Source organism: Hermetia illucens, chromosome 3 (assembly GCF_905115235.1).
Source record: "Hermetia illucens chromosome 3, iHerIll2.2.curated.20191125, whole genome shotgun sequence".
Classification (NCBI taxonomy): Eukaryota; Metazoa; Arthropoda; class Insecta; order Diptera; family Stratiomyidae; genus Hermetia; species Hermetia illucens.
Window position 1 is genome coordinate 70,201,697 of NC_051851.1, and position 21,989 is coordinate 70,223,685.

The 21,989-nt window shown below is 42.8% G+C and overlaps 1 protein-coding gene across 1 annotated transcript; it reads left to right on the top strand.

Moving 5' to 3' along the window:
- Positions 1-5,545: 5,545 nt before the first annotated feature.
- On the top strand, positions 5,546-15,643 carry LOC119652252 (beclin 1-associated autophagy-related key regulator). Its single transcript, XM_038056233.1, has 4 exons — positions 5,546-5,775; positions 13,756-14,520; positions 14,643-14,917; positions 15,037-15,643. The coding sequence occupies exons 1-4, from the start codon at positions 5,576-5,578 to the stop codon at positions 15,228-15,230; spliced, it is 1,434 nt and encodes a 477-aa protein (XP_037912161.1). The 5' UTR covers positions 5,546-5,575; the 3' UTR covers positions 15,231-15,643.
- Positions 15,644-21,989: the final 6,346 nt, after the last annotated feature.

A 21,989-nucleotide genomic window follows, 5' to 3' on the forward strand; every position in this document is an offset into this window, starting at 1 on the left:
TAAGCGATCAGTACTGTTAAAGGTTGGCTAGAGAGTTCTGGTCTGACACTTGCGGAGGAAAAAACCAAAGCGGTCCTCATCACCAAGGGCCGTAAAAGAAATTATGCTCATATATAAATAGGGAATATTATCATCACTTTTAAGACTACCATAAAATACTTGGGAGTGATGATTGCAGTATGTTTATAACAAAACAGCCACTGCAAATGTGTACTCGGCATTCAGGACGGTCTCAGATGATGCAGCATTCGTCATCTCAGGAATGATGCTCATTGACATCTTGGCAGAACAGATGTCGAATATATACAATGCGAAGTCTGTCTCTCCTTTATCGCAGACGAAAAAAGCCCAAAGGGAGAGATCTCTAAATAGATGGCAAGGGCGTTAGGAATGCTCGGGAAAGGTCAGTGGACACATAGGCTCATCCCTTTCATCAAGGTTGGAGAGACGGCGCGGTGAGATTAACAATAATCTTACTCAGTTTCTCACGGACATAAACTAGATACCTCACTCGATTTTCGAAACTGCAATGGAGTATCAGAGGACCCAGAGCATGTACTCTTTCACTATCCAAGATCTGCGGAAGAAAGGAAGAATTTAGAGGAGACTCTAGAAAAGGTGCTCGTACCAGAAAATCAGGTGGAAAGAATGCTACCATGCCAGGAAGACTGGGATGCGATCAACTAGGAGGAGACTAGCAAAGCGTGGTTACGTACGCCGCGTAGAAACGAAAGGTGACCAAGCTAAAGAGAGCTGACTCCCCCCGTAATGGTGGTGGTTTCATGGGTATTGGGGTGTACAGGCTAGTGTCTTTTAAAGATTTCCACCTCCCCAAAAAAAGACAGACAGACGAACAGACAGACAGACAGGAAACCGATTTTAATAAGGTTTTGTTTTACACGAAACCTTAAAAATGAAACCTTTTGATAATAGTAATAATAATAATCGCTGACGCAACAATTTTTATTGGTTAAGGGCCTTGAAGTGCGTTAGAGCACTTCATTCAAGACCGCAACGGTTCACTACAGGATTACAGTATCCTATAGGAGGCAAAGTGGTCAGCTTTGCACTCGCCCATGATTATTACCTTGATTTGACTCACAGCATCCCAGTGAGACTTGAACCGCGACCTTCCGATACGGCAGCCCAGCGCTCTAACCACTTGAGCCATCCGGAAACCTTTTGAGAGAACTCGATAAAGGTGCTCAACGAAAATTTCCAGGAAATGAATAGCTGTTACAATGAGCTGTCTTTTTGTTGAATTTCTCAATTCGCTTCTTTTCTTGGAATCTTATAGCGCATTAATGTTTACACAAAGTTATCTTTATCTATCTCCTGTTTCAAGTACATCATGCAATATTCATCATAATAAAGTTGGCCCTGGGGTTTTTCTTATAAAAGTCTGGAAGCCAACCGTATTCTCAGAAATTTCACAAGAATTTTCAACGGTCGCAAGGAAAATCTCTATTTTTCAAAGGTAGTGAAAAAAATAAAATAAAATAAAAGAACTCCGCCGTAGCCGGTCCCAAGCCCGGTTGTGAAAGGAGGAGGGATGGATAGCTTCAGTCTGAATGGTTGTACGCCACCGCAGCGTCTCAGGGGGTAGGTGAGGAAAGTGCAGGAACTTTGCAGTCTTGCAGATTACTCACTGAGGAAGCTATCCCAACACCTGGCAGTTAGGTATAAAATGCAAATCCATCCAATGAGAAGAAGGAGAAATTTAAGGTCCGGTACGGATAACCGGCGGTCGTCTAACTTGGTGACTGGGTCGGGCTCCCCTAATGGACAGCATAGCGTCGAAACCGCTAGTCGTGGGGCGGTTTGACGTCTAGGCGCCACGATGACCAGGAGCACAGCTCCGCCTGCTGCAGCTGCTTCGCCACAATCTGTGGCGACCACTTCGGCAGGTTTGCGTAGGAAGCGGATGAAATGGACTGAAGAAATGAACCTCTTCATCATCCGCTCCTACTACGAAATAACGGTGGGGCAGGTACAACATCTTACCGCCCCTTGTTGCACCAGAGATTCGTCGAGCGTTTCCAGCAATTCGCGCACGTTACTGTGCAGCGAGTCGCAGACCAGTACCGCTTTATTACTCGCAGCAACACAATCCCGGCCACCATCAAGGAACGTGTTCGACTTGAGGTCATCGAGGAAACTGGTGACCGAGAGTCGATGGGGGCAGAGGCGGCAGCATCAACAACACCACGCCGCATTGCAGGCAACAGGTTCAGTACTTGCCGAAGCACTCTTCTCTACCGTCAAGCTGAGGTTTCCGCTGAGGTTCGGGACGAATTCCAAAGAGCGTGTATAGAATTCTCGGATATGGATCCTTTGCATAGACCAGGTATTCCCAGGCTCTATGCATCTCCAGCAACTCCGGGAATTCTATCTCAAATCAATGATGAGATTGCATCTCGACTGTGTACTGATATGTCGCTGCTGCAACTTTAATCACTTGTGTATTGTGGTGCAGTTGCGGCTATCAGATTGCCCGGTCAGAAGATGCGCTTTCGTTTTATTGATTTGAGTGGCCAAAGAGATCCACCATGGAAAATTCGTCTGGAACGTCGGCGAGACTCACTAAGGCAAGAACATTGCTAGACTGATTCAGATCACCACTGGCAATGCCAGCCGACGGATGAGAAATAAAGTGCAGAGGGTTTACCGCAACTATGCCATCCCCAGTGAGAGACCCGTAGTTGAAATTCTGGACACACTAAAACAGAAACTTTCTGTCATATGCAGTCGGTTACGACGGTATGGCGAAAGTCATTCCAGACGTGCCCAGAATGCAACATACGCGAGGAACGAGCGATGCTTTTTCAGATCTCTCAACGAATCCCAACAGAGCGTCCAGACAATACAGTTCTCGGTGACGGAAGCGAAAGAGTATTGCGGTCGACTTTGGGGGTTACCTTCCCAGCATGCTGAGCATGCTGAGTGGATCACTGCCGAGGGCACCCGCCATGCCAATACGCCTGGCATGAATTTTGCGGATGTTACCGAAGAGGAAGTTCGACGAGCCATAAACAGCTCGAAGAATTTCCACCCTTCCTCACTGCGGAGATTACCTACCTTATCCCTAAGAAGGATACGGTGCAGGACCCCGCAGACACAAGACCGATCACTTGCTTACCAACCCTCATCAAATTTATCACGTCCATTATTAGTGGAAGGATCAATGCGCACCTCGAGACCAACAACATTTTGTCCGAGGAGCTGAAGGGCTGCGAGTTGGGTCACGGGGTTGCAAAGAGCAACTCATTATCGATTTGTAGGACAAGCAACTAGAGGCCAAAGAAACCACTTCAGTTGCTAGACCGATTATGCCAAGGCTTTTGATAGCGTTCCGCATACCTGGCTAATCGATATCCTACATCTGTATCGCATTGATCCGGAACTAATAAAGTTTTTGGCGACAGTCATGGAAGGGTGGCATACCACCTTAGCAGTCCGTACATCTGAGGGTGCTAATACCTCAGAGCCCATCCGTATACGGAGAGGCATTTTCCAGGGGGATTCGTTGAGTCCCCTTTGGTTTTGTATGGCACTGACCCCCTCTCATGGCTACTGAATGATGCTAGAAGGCATGGTTTTGCAATAAAATATGGCCTACGTACCAAGTGCGACCTGACACACTTGATGTACTTAGCTGACATCAAGCTGTATGCTGGGACTAACAACCATCTGTTGCGAATAATAGACATGTTCAGCCGTGATATTCGGATGGAGTTTGGATTAGACAAGTGTCGAATCCAAGCCATCTGCAAAGGTCATCACGAGCCGCATGCTGGACATAGCATTAGTGACCTCCACATCGAAGCTTTGACCGAGACAAACTTCTACAAGTACCTAGGAATTCTGGAAGGAACCCATGCTCGAGTTCATGATCTGAAGGTTGCTCTGCTGTCCGAATTCCTGCGACGTGTAAAGCTGGTGCTGAAATCGCATCTCTCGGGGAAGAATAAAATAAGCGCGTTGAATGTATTCGCTATCCCTTCACTGGCTTATGCATTCGGAATATTGCCATGGACGAAGACCGATCTCGAAAACGTCCAGCGGCGGATACGACAACTATATCCAAATTCCGAATGCAACATCCAAAGTCTGCCGTGGAGCGGATGAACCTGCCTCGTGACATCTCGTGGACTGACTCCACTTAACTTGAAGGATCGATCTTTCAATCCTCTGAGTGGGGTGAAGTCGGACCAGGAGCGGATCGATGAATGGAAGTCGAAGCAATGCACGGTAAACACGTGAATTGTCTTTGGCAGCCATTTGTCGAACAGAAGGCTGTGTGCTGGGGAGCTCTCTGCTGATACGGAGGGGTTCATGTGTGCCATTCAGGACGGCGTGGTCGCCACCCGAGCTTATAAAAAGCTCATCATGAAAGAACGGGTGGAGAACGACCAGTGCAGAATGTGTGGTTCGGCGTTAGAGACGTTGGACCATCTCACTTCTGACTGTACTGTTATGGCACCGGTGCAATACATCACCAGGCATAACGCTGTATGTAAGGTTATCCATCAAAACCTTGCATACAAGCATGTCCGGTTTACCGATATGAGCCGCAAGCAGTACTTGATAGTTCTACTTACAGCATGTATTGGGACCGGCAAGTTCTGACTGATCGCCACACTCTACACAACAAGCCTGACGTACTGTTAGTTGACAAGACAGGTCGCTCCGCGTATATTATTGATGTTGCTATCCCCCATAATAGCAACATTGAACGGAAGTACGTGGAGAAGAAGGTGAACTTATGAGCCATTGGCTCGGGAAATCAAAGAAATTTGGCGTCTCAAGCGGGTGGTTGTAGTTCCCATAATATTGTCAGCTACAGGTATTGTATTTAAATCCCTGACGGCTTCCTTTGATGTCCTGGGACTTTCGCATAGTCTGGTTCAAACCATGCAGAAGTACACCATTCTGCATACGTGCTCGATGTTGCGGGGAGTACTCGACGGATTCTCCCATTGACCTGCCACCGGCCACCACCACCAGTGCCTCTTTAGTTTTCAAGTAGGTAGGATCGTTCGAGCCTAAATACTTGGCACTTAGTGCTAATATTGGGTAGGATCCGGCATCTGCCGAGATTGTGATAACTCGGAAAGAATAAATAAACTATGATTTAAATCAAAGAAACGCTGTCACTTTATGTTCTTACTCCAATCGCAAATGGAATATATTCGTATTCGTATTCATAGACAATCATCGCACGAATATAAATTTCGATTAAAATTGTAAGTTTTTTTTTTTAATTTTCCGAATGTTATTGCTTTAAATTACGGAAAACAAAATAAGACGCGTCTACCAGCTGTGCCACATTTTCGACTAATTTAACTGTTAGAATTTATTAACGAATTTCGACAAACGGTGAACATCAGAATGGTAATGGGGAATCCCCGTGTTCAGCATCCACTTCAAAAACTCCACAGATGGCGTTCAATTAGTTCTAAATGTTTTTATCTTCCACTCTCGCCAACTACAGAATCTGTCAACGGCGCAACCTCCTCCGTCAATTTGAAAAACAATGAACAGTTTGCTTTTGACAGTTCTTTGATGGTATGTTATGGCTGCCAGTAGTTCGGATGATAGTAGTGCAGCTCCCGGTAATTTTCGAATTTCGGCGTCTAATGGCGACTCGGATGGTAACCTAAGCCAAGCGACGACAAAGTGCCCGCTGTGCTTGTCGCCCAAGCAAAAGTTTTTCTGCAAAACTTGCCTCCAAAGTGGCGATTTCGTACATTCCGCTCATCATCTTTCCGAAAGGTAAGCAATCAATTGGTGACTGCAACCGTTCCAAGCAATCTACTTTGAATTTACGATCGATTCTGGTTAATTGGCAATGTTTGTGTGGGGCATGTGTATAAATTGCAGGTGGCCCAGTCGAATACATGATTTAGTGAGGTTTTACGCGGTCATTACACAAAGAAAGTGGTTTCCAGTGAATCGAAGACGTAGTAGGGAATGTCCAACACGTACGCGGTTGCTTGTCGGCGCTAATTCAAGTAATGGTTTGCCTTGAATGTGGAGAAATGGACACGAAATTTCAATTTCCAGATCGCATCTAAGTCCTTGAGCGACGTGGAGAAAAGTGATTAATTCACCAGTGAAATGTTGATGCAATCGCGCTCCCCATCAGCTGGAGAGGCGACCCATTGAGCGCTTCAGCTGATCGGACGAAGTGTGCAATTGACTCATGTTTATTTACTTCGTGCAGGTCTTCCCCGAGCGACCGTTGGAACACGGCGAGGTGTGAAGTCTTAATATCTTCCGGCAAATGTAGACTGGGTCGCCGACAAGCAGGTTTATCGATATTCCACGCTCCATATTCATCTCACGTTCGAATTGAATCAAAATTAATTTGAGACTTCGGGCCTAGTGTTTTGGCTGAGAAACGCAACGAACCATAATTTTGAGAAATTTGATGAAGCTCTTAATTAATTGCGTTCACTTTAAAACAAATAATTTTTCAAGCGGGTGCTGTGGAACCGTTACTTTCGGAACTTTCATAATTAACGGTTGATTTTCATTTGAATTTATATTTTTTTCCGAAATCCTGCGATGGTGTTGCGCAAATGCATTAAAAAAGAAACATACAATTATCTAAGGTCGATTCTCATCTCGAGAGAATTCAGCAGATGCCAAAATGGTCCGCCATCTGAATCCAGTTTGATAAACTAGTTCGCGACCGAAACTTTCAGGTTTAACTCAATTAGTTTGTGTTCTGATGAAAAAAGAACCAAACCTGCTCGTGCAGTTTTTTAAATAGTAAATTTATGATTAATATTTTAATATCTCAGGGTACGATTTAATATTGATTTGGGGAAAAAGAAATATCGTATTTGATTGGTTTAAGTCAAATATGCGTCGTTTTGTTGGCAAACTTGTTGCCATTTAGAAGGCAACTTTATTATCCCCTCCTTATTTGCAAAAAACTCAGACAGCCAGTTTTCGCAAGCCTTTTTTGAGGCCAACTTAGTAGCACTAAGAGCGTTTTGCATGGACCGGAAAAGATGGTAATCAGTTGGTGTCAGGTTCGGACTATACGGTGGGTGCGATAGGACATCCCATCCGAGCTCCCGTAGCTTCTGGCGGGTCATCAAAGACGTGTGAGGCCGAGCGTTGTTCTGGTGGAACACTGCACCATTCCTATTAACCAATTCTGGCCGCTTTTGGTCAATTGCCTGCTTCAAACGGTCGAGCTGCCCACCGTAGAGGACCGAATTTAGGGTCTGGCCATAGTTGAACAGCGCATAGTGGATGATTCTCTTCCGGGCTTGGCGATGGTTCGGGCCGGCTCGCCGCGCTTCGACCACGATCTTTTTCGCTAGAGGTTGTCGTACGTGATCGACTTTTCATAACCAGTCACCATCCGCTTCAAAAATGGGTCGAATTCGTTCCGTTTCAGCAGTGCATCGCAGGCGTTGATTCGGTCCAAAAAATTTTTTTGCGTCAACTCGTGGGTCACCCAAACATCCAGCTTTTTTGGAATCCAATCTTCTGCAAATAGTTCTAAACGTTTTTATGGTCTATAACCAGTTCCTGGCCAATCGAGCGAATGTTCACATGCCTGTCTACTTGGATAATTTCGACGATTTTATCGGTTTCTACAATGATTGGCTTACAAGTACAGGGTGTATCTTCGACATCCACTACACCAAAACGAAATCGATCGAACCAACGCTGTGCTGTGCGAATCGTTACAGTATCGGGCCCATAAACTTCACACTTTCTTGCTTGGTGGACTCCATCTTTCACGCGCTATAACTTGAGACTGAAACGTACGATCACAACACTGTCAAAGAGACACTTGTAGCACAGATTGTCGTCTTCAAATCTCCGTATAGTACATATAACCCGATGCGATAAGTACAATACAAGATGTTTAAGTGTCCCCATCTATTGACAAAATACGACATTTCTTTTCCCCCAACCCAATATTTTAATATCTCAGGGAAAAAATCTAAGTGACTGAAGGGAAAATGTGTTTTGTCATATTCGCACCTGAAAATCGTGAAATTGATATCTGTAACTTATGCTAACCAACTGCTTTGTATTTCTCCATGTGTTGACGTGTGCTTCCCACGCTTCTAATTAAAATTGAATCAAACAATCGCTGAATGCATTGTCTTCAAACAGCGCCCTGATTTGAGGTCCACCGAAAATGCGAGTTTCAACCTTGGTGCTTCAGATATAACATTGCTGGTCCATCCGCTGGCAACTTTTTAGCGAAATTCTTCCAAAAGTAGAAATTAATGTACAAAGGCGGAAGAATAATTTTGTCCAGTGCAAGAAGAGGATCATTCATGAAGCGTGTTCTTGTCCCGTAGCGGTCAATTACGTCGATTGTGGTGTTGCTCACGATTGCCTCTATTCCATAAACATAGTAAGCGTGGATACTTTGTATTGTCGCCTTGTAGCCCTAATAGTATGAATACTATTTTGAAATCTTGGTAAATTTTCCAGTGTTGGTCGTAATTGATGTACTTCAGCATGATTTCCATCGATTACTTACTTTCCTTCACACTCCATACGTATCTAACTGGAATTGAAAGCCTCATGTTCCATTTGTGGAGTAAGACAGCCATCAAGCTATATTGTTGCCTTCATCAATGAAAAGGCGGGCCACTGAAGTATATTCTTGTCGGAGTGCAGCAAAAAAGAAATTGGGTATCGCAACAAAGCGGCGGACTTTTGTCTCAGAGGACAAATACCCATATTGCTACAGTCAAGGACTTCTACTTTGCATTTCGACAAATGTAGATTGCGGACCAAATCATTCAATTCAACAAGTGTGATTTCCTCACTTCGGATTCTCCTCTCATTCAAGAAGAAGGACTACTAATTTTGGTTTTCGTTGAGAATCGGAATGTGGCACTGGCTTTGTCACTGACTTCACATCTGGATACACTGTTGAACCGTGACGTAAGGTTGCGCGGACTTGAATGTTAAGGCCAATTTAAGCCAGGGAGTTCCATCGGCGTGGGTGACATGATCGCACCGATGGTCACACGCGCTAAAAATGTGGTCAAACGGTCATCAATTGATTGTTGTAAACTATGAGTGTAGAGTTATAAAACTACGAGGAAAATTTTCGAATTTTATCCATGATGAAGGCATAGAAACTTTCGTCGGAACGATACTAAACCCCCATCAAATATAAAGAAATATACGACTCCACTACACGCGGACGAATTGATCCTCATCTGATAGCCTCTTTATTTGCCTTAGTCGTCTAACGCCCTGGCCTAGTTTATTTAGTTACAATAATAAAATAAACGGGGACTATGTAATAACATATTGCATATATAATTGTTTCGTTTGGACTCCACCTTGTCGAGGTGTGCTAGCCTATTGTAGTTGACTACTATAGTGAGAGTGTCCAACACATGGAATCTACAGTTAATGACTCCCCAAGTGGTATGAAGTCACAGACTTCCCCCTGGGAGAAGTCTGTGGAAGGTATACTCTCCACTTCAACAGAACAGAATAGAAAAATGTCGCAACTCTCGTTATGAGTGAAACATCCGCCGCATTACTGCAGGCAGGAGGAAACTTCAGTCATCAAAGATGGGGACTACAAGCTTAATCTTACTTATCACAAGAGACTCTACTTTTTGGTGATGTGGATGCAAATGATCTAAAGCCGGTATGTAAAAGTGGAGCTATGTGAGCCGGACACCTCAAACCAAAGAAGGCTCCCAACCGACGGTAGAGGAAAGCACTGTGAGAAATTGTGAAACTCCTGTTGGGAATGACGACATGAACGTGGCTACAGCACCAGGTCTAACAATGTGCAGAGAAATCGTTCACAAGAAAATGTAATCTTCGGCGGAAAGTGGGTTCAAACTGATTACCTTGGTGAGACCCACACAAGGCGCATCAGACCTTTTAGTCAACAGTAATGCGCGCAACAAACGTAGGACCAACACCTCTGTGGTGGGGAACGTTTTTGTTGTGCTCTGCACTAGGGCCTATTTCCACGCCTTCCGCGAGGGTGATCGAATCAGCGAGAAAGATCTCAGCGATCTCTCTCATATGAATACTAAGACGAAAATGGGAAAGAAAAATAGTATGCGCATCTTATGATCGCTGTCGTGGAAGTTTCCCTCCAAGGATAGCAAAATATATAAATAAAGGAACAATTTACCATCCTCCAGGAATGCCTGTGGAAAAAATATTGGAGCCTGGACCAGCCAAGTTCTTCATTTGAAGTGTACCGATGGGACTGCATTAAAGTGGCTCCAGCAAACAATCCCAACGGTCGGGTCAAGATCGCCATACTGAAAACCGAACTACGCAGGACAGGACATGTTGTATTGTGGATACCTGATCCTCAAAAGAAGGCAGGGAACATCATTCCCATGCTAGGTGAACTATACCAGAGCATTGATCTCGGACACTGGAGGGTAAAGTTCACGAATGCCATGAAGGAGAAATCCATAAACGTAGAAGGTTTCGCCTTGGTGTTCGAACTGAGAGTCAGAATGTGTTCAGGGATGGACACCATATGATGCTCCATGTTTTTCCCAGAAAAATTGAAATTGAATCGTATAAAAAAACTGAAGAGCGCCATTTTTATTTGGCCAGTTAGAAACAAAGATGTCATTCGACTCATACAAAATAGAGCAAATTGCAGCATCTCCAATGCGCTCCCAGCAATATATCTGCGCTCGGACGATCGTCCGTACAGCTGCAGAACCGACAATATAGGGCTCGCATTGCCCAGGGTAGGACAGATCCTACCTATTAGTATATACCTACACCTTTAACGGAAGAAAGGGAAGCTTGAGAAGAGGACGGAACTGGCTCGATTTCAATTTATAGAACCAAAGAAGCCGCTTAATCGAAAACGGAAGAATGCTTTGCGTGAAGAGACGAGACCCTTTGTTAATGAGCGCTTCGGCACCACTAACGTGATTGTTTTCAGTGAAATCGAATCTTTGACTAAAACTACGCTTATATCGCAACACATAAAAGCTCGTGAAATCAACCTCCAGCAGGTAAAATTACCATCTTTCTATTGGCAACAAGGCTGACAAAGCTGCAGGACTATTTTTATATTTATTTCTAGTGGAAGAGCCATGAGTTCGATTTAACAAAAAATGATACTGGATCAGTTAAGGGGGTTAGTCTTTTTTTACGATAAAAGCTCCACAAGATCAAGAGCCTGAATCCTGATGTCAAAATTGTTAGAGGCAACCATGCTGAAGCAATTCTTTTTCCAGCACCTAGCTGCGGTCTTCGTACAAGATTAATGATAAGGTTCTTTGTATGCTTTGGCGATGGAAAAACCGAGGCATCTGGTAGAGTATGAAGAATCAAGTGGTCTTGAACTCTAAATATGGTTTGATGTGAACGCTCAACATATTTGTTTGTTAAGTAACAAATGCAATCCTTGAGGAGAAAAGCTATTCGATTCCACCACTTCAGTTGGTCTCATGACTGCGAACGTAGGGTAAAATGATCTTTTAGACTGTAGTGTATGTGATTCTAAGTGCGGTATCTTGGATGATTGTCGTGCGATTAAGAGCTGCACTGAGAGCGTTGAACAGTCCTTTGATAATTTCAAAAGTCGTTCAGAAATGTAGAAACCGTTTGAAATCTTATTTCTAGATTCAATGCGATGGAAATACTCAGGATATTTTGCCATTGTGGTGGTAGACGGAAATCTTAGCAAAAGAGGGTTCACTTTCCCTCATGCTGGGACCGGGACTGTACATCTCGGATTGTTTTTCCCATGATGTCAATATCATCATCATAGGCCAGTAGTTGGGTGGACTTAAAAAGTATGGTGCCTCTCACATCACGAATCACTTTCTCCAGGGCCAGGTTGAAAAGAACGCATGATAGGGCAGTTGATGAAACGCTTGGTGTAATTGGTCGCCTCCATATTCAACCAATTTGGCTGTAAATCCATCGGCTCCTGACGATTTAATTTTTAAGCCGGTGGATTACACGGACTGTTTCTTCTATGCTTGGTAGTAGCAGCATTTGTCTGTCGTCTTCAATTGACGTACTTCCAACTCACAGATATTTTGGTTGTTGGGCAGTTTATCAAAATATTCAACCCATCGCTCCAAAATGCCCATTCTGTCGGAAATCCTTTGTATCGGCAGGATGAGCATAGTGGCGTGTAAGGCTTCATCCTGCTGACTTGTTGGTACAACTTCCGCGCTTGGTGCGATTGTTCCCTGTACTTTTCGAGTTCACTGACTTGTTGGTTCTCTCTGGCTTGCTTTTTCCGTTTGTGAAGTCGCTTCTCCGCTCTGCGCGAGCCCTCATTCTTTGAGAATACAACTTTACTCGGTATGCAGCATTCTTCTGTTTCGTTGCTGGCTTACATTCTTCATCGAACCAGCCGTTCCGACTTTTCCTGCGGCTGGGGCTAAGTATGTTTGTGGCCGTAGCAATGATAACCTTCTTCAGGTGGTTGTGAAGATCATTTGTTGATGCTTCATCTCTAGGACATTTATTAGCTGCTGTTATTGCGGCATCCTGTCCCCCCTCATAGGTGCTACGGAGGGCTGTGATGTGAATGGCTTCAGTATTCTCTCTCACCTGATTATCAGACGGGATCCTAGGCGGTGTTGTAATTCGAACTCGGAGCACTATGCCAACGGGATAGTAATCCGAGTCTATATTGGCCCCTCTATATGTTCTTACATTCATCAAGACTGAGAGGTGGCAGCGTTCGGTCAGCACGTGGTCAATTTGGTTGAAAGTGGTCCCGTCTGGAGAGGCTCACGTATGTTTGACGATCGTTTTCCGCACAAAACAGGTACTTCCAACAACCATTTCGTGCGATGCGACTAACTGAATAATCCGCGGGCCGTTATCATTGGTATTCCTATGTAAACTATGGGCGCCGACGTACCGCCTGAATACGGGCTCCGCCCCTTCTTGACTGTTGAAATCTCCAAGTATCATATGATTTTGATATCATACTTGGGCCTCGTAGAAGGTATCCTTCTCCGAAACTGCAGCCTCCTCTGTAGGGGCGTGAACGTTTATGAGGCTTATATTTCTAAATTTTCCTCGCAAGCGCAGAGTGCATAGCCTTTTGCTTATATTTCCAAAGCCGATCTAAGAAACCTACTCCGAACACATGGTGTAGTGGCTCTTCTCCAAGAAAGCAGTCTCTGTCCAGCGCATCTCTTACTACGCTGTTATATCAGCCTTATACTAGGACAGGGTATCGGCTAGCTGCTCAGCAGCATTCGGTCTGTACAGGGAGCGCACGTTCCATGAGAAAATGGGTAAATCTTTATTCCGTTATTATTGCCTGGTTCGTCGTTTTAAATTCCATCTTGTCCGAGGCTCCTGTGGTTTCATAACTTGGGTTTTCCGTGAAGGATTGTCGGCCCTACCCAACCCCCAACCTGGAGGGCCAGTTGGTACAATTTGCCTCGTTTTTAGGCGCGGGAGACTCGCCTTCATCCTTCTCCGTCTGCAGTTTTTCATTAAGGAAAAAACTCCCAGCGATCACCACGTGGAGGTGGGGATAGTGTTTGGTAGTAGAGCTGGTGTTGGTTCAGCAGGCGTTTCCCAAGTTTTAGGCTCCATCGTAGACACCAATCCATGTTTTGCCCTGGGATCTATACTGCCCTTTGACGTTAAGCATATTACTCAACTTTATTATGAATGTCAATGTGGAAGCATCCCTTACAATTAAACTATGTTTATCTTACATTTTTGAAAATCTGGTCTTAGATTTATTAACTTTGATCTATTCAATTTATGTAGATTATGTGAAAAGCAACGTAAACTGAAAAATACCCAAGCCAGTCTGAAGAAATGCGAAGAAAAATGCGACTATCTGCAGCAAAAGAAACTTCTAGAAGAAAATCTCAAATTAGAAATCAAGAAAAAACGTGATCGTATTGATATTTTAAAGAAACAAATTCAGGATAAACGAAGTCGAGTGGATCAGTTGGAAAAACATAGAAGAGAAGTTTGTAAGCAAAACGATCAAACAAGGAACCGTCTGCCGAAATATGAAAGCAAAGTATTGAAACTAGGCGACTATGTGGCTGACCGCTTAAAGCAAAATGGCGACCTCAGCGACCAACTAACTGAGAAGCATGATCAATTCAAGAAGTGTGTTCGCGTGGATATTCAACGATTGCTCAAATATATTTTTCCTATTCAAGAGCTGATACCAAAACAAGAGTTAAGTGATGGATCGGGTGCGTCGGATACTGCTGCGGCGCTAGCGGAGGCTACAAATACCACATTCATTCGAGGGAAATGGGTCTTTCAGGATAGTCTATTTAACGATATACAGCATGTCATAGTGGCTCCTTCACTCCCCGCGAACGGAGATTATTCTGCGTATTTGGACTGGATAATGCAGAACAAAGACAATGCACCAGCCTCGGCAAGTACTGAAACGCTCCCAAGCACCCATCCTGCGTACCGAATCAGTGCCGCGCTTACTTTCGTGACACAACTTACCCTAATCCTGAGTTTCTACTTGAATGTACGACTACCGCATAAACTGGCATATGGGTAAGTAGGATATCGACTAGATTGAAATTATTTCGGTGCCTCCTCAAATTTGTATAATCTAATAAAATCTACTTAAAAGCTACACGATTACCATGGTTATAATGATGCATTCTCTATTTTAGTGACTTCTGTCGGAAAGAGCTGAGTGACCAACAGTTTAATCGTAAAGTTTCAAAATTGAACACAAACATCATGTACCTGGCCTATACACAGCATGTAAAATTAAGTTCATTGAATCAAAATCATACTGTGTCAAACCTGCTCGAAATTCTCAATCCGAACGTTAGCGATTTAGGTCGCATGGGACCCGTGGATGTGGCAGACGCACCGCTGGTGAAATCAATTGATTCACAAGTTCTACTGGATCTGGAAACAGGCACAGAATCTGAAACCGATGGTAAAAATACTTGAATTTTATCGGTTTTATGTGTTAACATTTGATTCATTGCTTGCTTCAAATAATGAAATAGTTCTATGGAAAAATTAAAGTAGATTAAACCATATACAAATTTTCAGATGAATCATCTCTGCGTCAGGAGTGGGAAAACGTTCCTCATTTCATCCAAACGCATGATTTGAGTCCGACAGCGCCATCGTCCACCGCCACAGCGCCATTGGCAAACAATCAACAAGCAGCAAGCATAGCTGGCGGTCTAGTGACTAGCGCTGCTGCCAGCATAGCTTCAATGTTCCGGGGCTGGAGGCAGTAGAGCCACATGTCCAAAAGCTTCCCAACTAGGAATAAGCATTATGACACTGATGATAATAATAGCAAAAACATAATATGTAACAACAGTAATATAACTTAGGAAAAAAGTGAGATTGTTAATAATATAAAAATAACATTATGTAAAAAGTAGGAACCGATTTACTTGGAATAACAGCCAAAGTGAATATTTATACGTCGATCTTTCTGTAAGTATTTCAAAGTCTAAAGGGTACATCACTCTCTTTTTAATTTCTAATTCGAACATTTCTAATTGTTCATGTGTAAATATTAAGAATAATGATTACTTTAGCGCAACACAATTTTTCAATTGAAGTCTCGACAAGTGAAATTGTGATGTGTGATGAAATGATACGAACAAACAGAAGAAATAAAATTATTTTTGATCAATTTAAATTCGTACTAAGTATATTTTCTTACGATAAGCGGAGTGGATGCATGTTCGTTACAGTTGCATTGGAAGATAGCTACTACCTGGCAACAGGTACTACAAAACCCCTGGCTATAATCAAGATATGATTCAATTGTAAAAGATGCTGGACTATTTTTCCTATTTCATATCCGCCTCTCAAGTGGGCCTTCGCCCTATTTAGTTTTCAGATGAAATTTATAGAACCTTTCAAGTTATATTTTATCCAAATTCAACTATATAGTCGGCCACGTACCACTGTGGTTTATGGTAATATAAAATCTCGTCATCATCGAGGCTCTACAGCCCATTTCCTGCCTTGCCCTTCAGGATCACCTTCCTTCCAACATCTCGATTCATCGATAGCCTGCGCAAATTTCGAAATCCGAATCTGTCCAGCGCTTTTGAGGTTTTCCTATCGATTTCCACTCTTCTACTCTCCCTTCGAATACTCTTTTAATTATCCGAGTATCGTCCATGCGTTTAATGAGGCCAGCCCATTACTACTTCCGAAGTTTGATTAATTTGGAGATTTCAGTGTCCTCAAATATTTGGTACAACTCATGGTTGTATTTGGTTCGTCATTGGCCGTCTTCTCGTTTATCTCCTATCATTCTCCTCAGGACCTTCGTCTGGAAGGTATTGACCAAGAGTCCGTATTTCATATCTGTAGCATAGTACAAGTGTTATTAATAATTTGTATACTCGCAGCTTTGCTTTCCTGTGTAGACAGGACCGAGTAAAAGGCTCTGTTTGCGGCCTGAATTCGGCGTTTTATTTCGTCAACTTCATTTCCATCTTTTGTCAGTTGTACACCAAAGTATATGAAATTGTATATATTTTCCAAGTTTTGTACTCATTAATCTTTATATTTTGTCTGGCTATTATTGACTCTCTCGTGTCCGGATAGCTGAGTGGCAGTGGAATTTGTATCGTGATTTGACGTCGGATACCAGTCGACTCAGCTGTGAATCAGTACCTGAGTCAAATCAGGGTAACAATCTCGGGCGAGCGCAATGCTGACCACATTGCCTCCTACAGTGTACTGTAGTGTACCGTTACGGTCTTGAATGAAGTGCTCTAACACACTTTAAGGCCCTGATCCAATATGGATTGTTGCGCCAACGATTATTATTATTATTGACTCTGGCTTGCGCTGTTGTGTGGGACAGTGTCATTCTGGTAGGGTTGTTTTCCTGGAATTCTCAAGTCAAGCATTACTTTGTACATTTCGATCAATACTGTCATATACCTACTTGAAGCTAACGAATATTTGATTGATGTCAATGTTGAATTCGCAGCAATTTGCTAGCACCTTTTTGACGTTGAATACTAGGTCAATTGCCGGTTTTCCGGTCCGCAAAGCTTCGTATTTTCGGCGTGCAGTATAATTCTTCCCCCTAGTGTTTTTGTAAAGATTTTATTGAAAGTACAAAGTAATGAGATGGATCCGGGCCTTGAAGTGTGTCAGAACACTTCATACTAGACAGTAACGGTACACTGTAGGAGGCAATGTAATCAGCATTGCGCTCACCCGAGATTATTACCCTGATTTGACTCAGGAACTCATTTACAGCTGAGTCGATTGGTATCCGACATCCAGTCACGATAACAAATCCCGCTGCCACCAGTGAAATTTGAACCGCGACCTTCCGCTGCGACAGCCTAGCGTTCTAACGACGTGAACCATCCGCACATTATGTTCCACCATAATTCTTGAAGGTTCTGGCGATTGAGTTGTATGCGAGGCGTTGAGGAGTTCTTTGAAAAAAAGACCATCTCTGACGTGTTTCACTTTGTCCCCAGTGATTACCCCGTTTTTTATTTTACACAAGGTGGTTTTGAATTTATATCCACGCCTCAGACTCTCCACTATTTTGTAGGCTTACCTTGTGCTGCTCGCAATGTTGTCGTCAATTTTTTAAATTCCTCTTCGAAATGTTTCTTTAGCCTTAATATTTTTTTAGCTGTTCATCGGGGATTTTCGTAATTTTCTCTTTTCATCCTTGTATTTCGCTCTATACTGTCTCGATGTTGTCTATGTGGCTCCTTTTCCTTGTCAAGCGTTTCTTGGCATTCATCATCAAACCATCATCTCAACGGCGCGGGATTAGTATTCAACCACTTCTGCGCGCTTTAGGTTATACCAAGTGTCTTCTATAGGCTTCTCCGTGAGATTCTGGAGAATAGAACCTAAACATTTGTTCAGCTTTGCCTTATACTCGCCCGCTATTAAATCGTTTTTTAGCTTTTCCACCTAAAATTTTGGTTGTGGGTTGATTCCGCAGGTCTTTGAAATTCGACACCTATAGGCGGTTTTTACCATGTAGTGATCGGAGTTACGGTTTGCTCCTCGATATGATCTCACGTCGAGCATGCTGGCTGACCATTTTTTGGTGATGAAGACGTGGTCTATCTGGTTGAAGATAATGCGATCTGGGAACGCGCTTGTGTGGGAAGCATGTCGATTTTATAGTTAAATTTCTGTTACTCAATGGGTCGTTGGCCGTTGTCGTTTGATACATCATGGAGACTGTGCCCCACGATGATTCTACGATGTATCCCCGCGGTCCCAACCTTGGCGTTGGAATCACCTAGCAATATCCTGACGTCATTCGGAGGCAATGAGCCATAGAGTCTTTCCAGGTTATCGTAAAATTGCTTATTGTTTTCGCCATTTTTAAGGTTTATTAGAATCGGGTCGGTGTCTGTCTGCCCGTCTGTCTGTCTGTCACACCCGATTTATTCGGAAACGGCTATACCGATTATCACCTTTACACGCAGTAAGTGGCACCATTTTGTGTTAAGTTCAAGGGGAGCTCCCCACACATGTGAATGGAGGGGGGGGGGGGGTATCAAATGAAAGGTCTCAGTTAGTACTTTTCGAAACTTTGAAATTGGGTGAAACATAGGGGAGTGAGGGCTCAAAATGTGACCCCAAAAAAGTGTAAAAGGTCTCGCTCTCAGAACCTAACCAACCGAAAAATCTGAAAAAAATCTCAGTGGTGCATCTCTACCAAGTCTAGGCCTCAAAATACATCCGGTTCCGATATCTGCACAAATATTTCCTCATTTTAGAAATTTACCCGTCAGCCCCCTTATGTTCATCCCAGAAGTAGAAAATTAGGCATGCGTGTAATGAAGAACATAATGCACAATTTGGTCAAGTTTGAAGAAAATCCAATTATTATTAACAAAGTTATAGGAGGTAAAACTTTACCATTTTTTGTAAATTTCGTGCACTTCACAACCTGCATGACATCATCATCCCATATCAATTCGTCAATACCACAACGAAATGAGTTTTTATAAATGGGGTTTCAAAGAATTATTTTGTTTTAGTTTTTTAGTCATTTGTATATGAATATCAATTACTCCAACCAGACATGTGTGTATGTAGGTATACAGTACATGCGTGCTAATGCGTGCGGGTAGTGCCTAATTCAGATAGATATAAGAAGTAAATCGGAAATGTGTGTACGATCAATTTATTTACGTGCATATATGTGTACAGTATTCGGAAATAGGCAGTTTGTTTGTTTAGGGTGAGCGTAATATCTATGGCTGTAATATGTACGTAGTTTGGAAAAATATGAAGGAATATATGTTGGATTTGTAGCTATATAGGGATAGAAAAATGTGCGTCGAAATTTCTGACATAAGATGAACACAAAACCTTTATACCCGAAGCGCGAGCTTCCGACCCTTAACTTGGAGAACCAGGTCAATTGCATTAGACCCCCTATTTTGATCAGGTAGAATACAGTATAGTGGAGTTATCGCATCTAAGCTGAACGTCCGCCTCTACTTTTTTCCCAGTTTCCCCGGTCGCGGTTTTTTTACTGGAGATATTACTAACTACGTTGCCTCAAACCCTCCTCCTTTACCTGGGCTTGGATTAACGTAACATTGCGGAGTTAATATATAATCTGATGATCCTATTTCCAGTCTTTACACAAACCGCCTGCTATCTCCTTCATAAGTTTTAAAGGCCGAACTGTTTGTTTTTCTTTAAATTGTATTACTCTTAGGTACGTATAAATGATGTTTCATTACCCCTCACCCAGATTTGACTTTCCCATAAGATCCATTAGACTTAATTTTCGGTGTAGAGTCCGAAACAGTTTTTGGAAACAAAATGATTTGGTAATTAAGGCAAAATGGCGACTCCTTATGATACAGAAGTAATTTGCAATTACGTCGACAGACAAAATAAAAACATAGGAAACTTGCGTGATATCATTTGGGAACTTATTCGCCATCATACTTCCTGTATCCACCTCTTGCGTCCTTAATTTTTCTTCTCTTTGAAGTTCTCACCCTGCCTTGACATCCTCAGGCCCTGATATTGGAGGATGTCTCTTATAGAAAGAGTTTTGCGGGACTAAAGAGCAGTAGGGAAAAAGAAATTTAAAAAAATTAGCTAAAATTCATGGTAATATACTATAATTTCATGCAGTTCATCCCATCAATTTATATTATATAACAAAAAATAATCAAAAATGATAAGAAATAAAATACTACTAAATACTAAAAAAACTAAAAGAAAACAAGAGGTAATTACTTAAATAAAAAGTATGGCAAATGAAAAGTGATGATAAAAGTAAAGATAAATAAAATGAAAACCCTCAAAATACTCATTCAAAAATAAAACACAGTAATAAAATGTGGATGCAAAATCAAAAGGCCCTACCCCTGTAGAGCTCAGTAGTAGTCAGGTTCACTGGGGCAATTTATATAAAACGCATTGCGCCAGATTTGAAACAACAACAAAACGGCCCACACTTATATAAGAGTCGGAATGACAATTACTTCGCGAACAACAAAATTTCGACACACTTTAATCGATATCTTCATGTAACTCGGATTATCGGGAAACTAAAAAACGACAACTTGATGAACAGATGATTCGGCTTAATATTGTTGCGTTTTCAACCGGGTAAGGATCGCGGTAATGCCACCTGTTCATTGTAGTCAGGTTAATCCGCAAATCAAAGTAAAGTGCAATCGTCGTTCAGACAGCAAAGTCGAGCAACACCGTAAATGTTAGAATGCTATCAAGACGTCCTGAACGGAACAAAGTGGCGGTCGACAGCTGTGGCCCTACCGGCCGAAGCAGGTGTGGAGTCAGTCCTGGTCCCACTAATCCTCAATACAACAATACATTTCCAATTGCCTCAACTAGATACAAACGTTAGACCTGCATTCCATAATATAGGACCAGACCAAGTATATCTTAAATATGTAGACCGAGAGTATCAACTCCCTCTATCACTAGAGCAGGAATAATGTCATCCGGGCCCATAGACGGTGTATGTCCCGATCTGTAAACATAGATAACCCAGTTGCTGGTTACGTCCTTTGACAAGAATCCGCTTTAGCTTTCATGTTGCCTCGAGAGAGTTAGTCTGCTCGCAAAACTGTATCCATGATGATAGTTTAGCTGACCTTATGCTATTCTTTAGAGCTTTCGGAACCTCTTTGTACCAATTCAAGCCAGTGGCTGAATCAGACTTGAGAGTTTGGTTGAGGAGCATCCTTGCCGTTCTTCTCAGTTCTGTTAATTCTGAGTTCCACCGTGGTGTTTTACTCTTCTTTAGCGTATTAAGTCAACAACTCTCTTTAAAAGCTTCTCTTATGCTAGTTGTGATCATCTGGGTTATTTTCCCAATTGCATTCCCAATTCAATGCGCCTGTGATGCGAAAGCGTGATATCGTTTGATACCCTCCACTCTCCGGCAAAAGACGCAAAATCCGGGATTACCACCGTGACATCAATGACCTTTCGCATGGCCAAGTCGAAGAAAGTGGGTTCAATACCCAAATTGAGGATCTGTAGTTCAGTTTCTACCATATACTCTAGTAGTTTTGATCCTTTTGAATTGATGTTGAAACTTCCCCAGCATATATGCCGCGCATTAACATCACATCCTGCTACTACCCTCATACCTTTACTTTTGGCATGTTGGATAACCCCTTTTGCCGAGACAAAGCTAGTTGAACGGCAGTCAACAGAGATCCTGGAAATGAAGCACCAACAAATGATCTTCACACTTGAAGAACGTTAATATACATACGACCACAAGCATACTTGGCCCCAGCCGCAAGAAGAGTTGGAACGGTTGTTTCGACGATGAATGTAAGCTAGCAACGGAAGAATGCTGCATACCGAGTAATGTTGCATTCTCAAGAGGACGCGCGCATATTGGAGCGATGGTTTGAGTACTTTGATGAACTGCTGAACAACCAGAACATCGGCGAATTGGAGGTCCCGCCAACTGAAGACGACGGACAAATACTCCCACTACCAAGTATAGATGAAACAGTCCGTAC

Bases quoted from the DNA above. Each gene is read 5' to 3' on its own strand.
- LOC119652252 (XM_038056233.1), top strand. From the start codon at position 5,576: ATGGCTGCCAGTAGTTCGGATGATAGTAGTGCAGCTCCCGGTAATTTT. The intron at 5,776-13,755 runs GTAAGCAATCAA...CAATTTATGTAG, and splicing joins GCTCATCATCTTTCCGAAAG to ATTATGTGAAAAGCAACGTA. The intron at 14,918-15,036 runs GTAAAAATACTT...ACAAATTTTCAG, and splicing joins CACAGAATCTGAAACCGATG to ATGAATCATCTCTGCGTCAG.